The sequence below is a fragment of the Castor canadensis genome, chromosome 14 (genome assembly GCF_047511655.1).
Source record: "Castor canadensis chromosome 14, mCasCan1.hap1v2, whole genome shotgun sequence".
NCBI lineage: Eukaryota > Metazoa > Chordata > Mammalia > Rodentia > Castoridae > Castor > Castor canadensis.
Window position 1 is genome coordinate 20,679,899 of NC_133399.1, and position 4,072 is coordinate 20,683,970.

The 4,072-nt window shown below is 36.4% G+C and overlaps 1 protein-coding gene across 1 annotated transcript; it reads right to left on the reverse strand.

The window, feature by feature from the left end:
• Positions 1–3,142: 3,142 nt before the first annotated feature.
• On the reverse strand, positions 3,143–4,072 carry LOC141416358 (olfactory receptor 7A40-like). The gene has a single exon (XM_074053417.1). It carries the CDS (start codon positions 4,070–4,072, stop codon positions 3,143–3,145), a length of 930 nt encoding a protein of 309 aa, XP_073909518.1.

A 4,072-nucleotide genomic window follows, 5' to 3' on the forward strand; every position in this document is an offset into this window, starting at 1 on the left:
ATAAAACTAAACTGTTCTTAATAAATCTAACATATCTTCAATTTTAATAGACATTAAAACATTCTGTATATTTATAGGTTCCATATTACATTCAATGCATGTACACATGATAAAATATTCAAATCTGAGTAAGAATATATATCTCTTCAAACATCATTTCTTTGTGGTGAAAATACTCAAAATACTTTTATTATCTCTTCTGAAATGTATGGTATATTTTCATTATTTATAGTGACCCTAATGTACAACTGAATTTGCATTAGTGCATATATAATTGTTTAAATATTGGGTTTCACTGTGACATTTTCATATATGCATATAACATTCTTTGATGATAACTTTAAGGATAACTTCTCTTATCCTCTCTTGTCTTCCCACCAAGCTGATATCTTTCCTATTTTCCAGTAAACCCTGAAAAGATCCAGGCCTTCTTTATACATTCTATATGTTGTATAAAACATGTGATACTTTCCATATGTTATATAAAATATGTGATACTATATAAGATGAAGTCATCTCAGTACCACCCCGTTTCCTACAAATGTTAAGATTTAATTTTTCTTTATGGATAATATCCCATTGTGTATAGATACCATGTTCATTATGTTATAAAATACATAAACAAAACTAGTTGTAATTCTATAATAGACTACTGTACTACACACCAAGGACAATTGTTGATATAGAAACACATCAAGCAATATGGATTTAAATATGCTCGATATTAGCTAAAATTTACAATATGATTCTTTCACAGAAAGAACAAAACAAGACAAGCATATATTATATTGCAAGCTTTGAGGCTTGCCTGGGATACATAGATAGAAGCTGTTTCATAAAAACTAATGGAGTTTATAAGGGTGAAAATTATTCCTTCCTATTGGTGGGATGTGGTGCTTAGAAGCAAGGGTGAGATTGTTTCTATAGAATTTGTTTTACAGGTTTACAAAGTTTGCAAAGATAATTTTAGCTATTAATAATGTACATTTATGCATTCATATTATATTTTTAATTCTGTCTTTCATTTTCTAAAACTCATCTTAACTGATGTATAAAAACAGAAAACTACACATGAAAATGGGATATCATATAATGTGTGAGTACTGTGCAATGTTTAAATCACAGTAAATATAACTATCTCCTTAAACATTTATTATTTTTTTACACTGAAAAGTCTCATGATTCTTTCTTCCAGATTTTTAAATAGGTTGTTGTTACATATGGAATTTCATATTTCAATAAAGAAATTATTTAATATGAAGAGAGAGTGTGGATGTCTTCAGTGAAATATAAGTGGTGCAGGAGTGAGAGTGAGAAAATAAATATCAGAAACAAGGAAGGAAAATTCATGCTGTAGAAACACAAAAGAGAAATTGAGCAGTGGAGTGGGCAGGGGGGCAGTGGAAGGCTGGGAGAGAATAAATTTTGATCCCATAGTTAAATTTTGCATAATCTTCCAAGGATCCCCATAGTTAAATTTTGCATAATGTTCTCTTTGGAGACTTTGCTATCACATGTTTTTCTCTATATCCCTGGAGATTCTTCAGGTAAAACCCATCCTTCCTGCCCTGAATTTGTCCACCACTTACCGCACTTTCCTGGGCAATTCCAATGTGATTGGTGAAACAAAAGTTACATAGTTCTGCTACTCAGTGTGTGATAGAAGATTCTGACATTCAGGTGTTTAAAAGAAAAAAATACATTTATTTAGTAGTGCCTTAAAAATAATGAGGTGAAGGGCACAAAAGGATTATTCATGTTTGAGGACTCTTTATCTTGGCAGTAGAATTTCCATAGATTCTCATTAAAATTTTAGTATCCCTCTCTCTCTCTCCCTCTCTCTCTCACTCACTCACTCACTTTTTGGCAGTTATGAGTTTAATCAGGTCTTACCTCTTGTTAGGCAGACACACTACCACTTGATCAACACCGCAGTCCTTTTGCCTTACATATATTTTATTAGGATCTCATATTTATGCCTAGGCCAGTCTGAATTGCAATCCTCCTATTTATGCTTCTCAATGGGACTGAGGATCTTCTCTCATTGTGGGGTGGTGTATATTTCCATGCCTTTTAATGTCTTGTGGCCTTAGGTTTTCTTAATTTTTCTTTATTCAATAGAATAGGGTGCAAGCAATAAACTTTATGTGTCTTACTGTGCACCACTTCCCTCTATTATAATGTTGACTGTGCCAAATAAACAAATCCAAGGCAGACTGCTGAGGGATGAGAGAAATGTGGAGCAGAGTCTAGATTACACAACCATGAGTAGCTATAGGCACTAAGCCTCTAAACAGCAGAGAACTCAGCCAAGACTGGCAGAGCAGTCCTAGCTGTGTCACAGCTGAGTACAGACATATTAATAAACAATGGAGAGCAGAAGACTTCCTAGCAAGGACATCCACAAGATAAAAATTACAGAACATTATTTTAAACAATTTATTTAGGGACAGCTTTTTATGCAGCAATAGCTTGCTGATACAATAACCCATGCAAACCAGACTGAAGATGTTAGAACAATATTCTGCATCTGCTATTTGCCTTTTGTTCTGGTGTTTGAACACAATTTCAATGGTGCCCTGTTCTTCACATTTATTTCAGATAATAGTATTAAAAGGTGACCATTGCTGACTATTCTATTTCAGGCAACCAGCAGAGATGGGAAGAACAGTTGTATTTAGCAGGAATACCTTGCTTCACGGAAGCATAAGCCTTCAACCCCAGAGTCATTTTTAGGCAGGATTCAAGTATTTATGAGAGTCAGCCTTTGCTCATAAGCATTGAAGAGAGGTCAGAACACAACCCACAAAATGAAAATGGCAATAGAGTAACAGATATGTCCATAAACCTGCACATTAATGTATGTCACATAAAAAGCTTAAAGGAGATATTTTACTTAAGGCAATGGAAAGAGTCATATCTGTAGGCAGTATTGGAAATTTTTAAACAGAATGAATAAGATGATGCAATGTGTGGTATAGAATGACACCAAAACCTTCAATCTAGAGAATAAACTCCCTTGGGAGGCAGGGTGGAAGGAGAAAAGAAAAGGGAAAAGAAAGAAGTAATGAAAAGAATTGCAATGTTTGACACCGTGATTTTGAGACCATTGGCCATGGGAACATCTTAAAAGTTGTTTTTTTTAAGGATTTCCTCTAAACAGTCTTCTCAGAGTCCCCATTATATCTTTATTCCTCAGACTGTAGATGAAGGGGTTCAGCATAGGGGTGACTAAGCTGTACATCACTGAGGCTATTCCACTGGAGTGTGAGTTGTGTGTAGCAGAAGAACTAAAATACACCCCTAAACATATACAATAAAATAGAGAGACCACCAAGAGGTGAGATGCACAGGTGGAAAATGCCTTGTACTTCCCCTGAGCTGAGGAGATTGCACAGATGGAGGAAACAATCTTACAGTAAGAATAGAGGATAGCAAAGAGGGGTCCACAGAACAGCAGCCCTGCAGCAAAATACATAACCATGTCATTGGCAAAGGTGTCTGAACAGGCAAGCAGGACCACTTGATTGAGCTCACAGAAAAAGTGGGGGATTTCCAAGTCTGTACAGAAGGACAGCCTCAATGCCATCAAGCTTTGTAACAACGAATTGAGGGCACTTGTGATCCAGGATGCCAGAACCAGCAATCCACAAAGATGGTGGCTCATGATGGCTGTGTAACGCAGGGGATGGCAGATAGCCACATAACGGTCATAGGTCATCACAGTCAAGAGGAAGTTGTCCAACACTCCAAAGAGTATGAAAAAAAATATCTGCATGATGCAGCCTTCATATTTTATCGCCTTGCTTCCTGTCTGTATGTTCAACAGCATCTTTGGGACAGTGGTAGAGTTGAAGCAGATGTCTACAAAGGAGAGGTTGGAGAGGAAGAAGTACATGGGTGTGTGCAGGTGGGAGTCTGAGATCGTGGCCAGGATGATGAGCAGGTTTCCAAGCACAGTGACCAAGTACATGGAGAAGAACAGTCCAAAGAGAATGGGCTGCCATCTGGGGTCCTTTGAAACTCCTAAAAGATGAAATTCTGAAATCTGTGTGTAATTCTTTGTTTCCAT

Bases quoted from the DNA above. Each gene is read 5' to 3' on its own strand.
- LOC141416358 (XM_074053417.1), bottom strand. From the start codon at position 4,072: ATGGAAACAAAGAATTACACACAGATTTCAGAATTTCATCTTTTAGGA.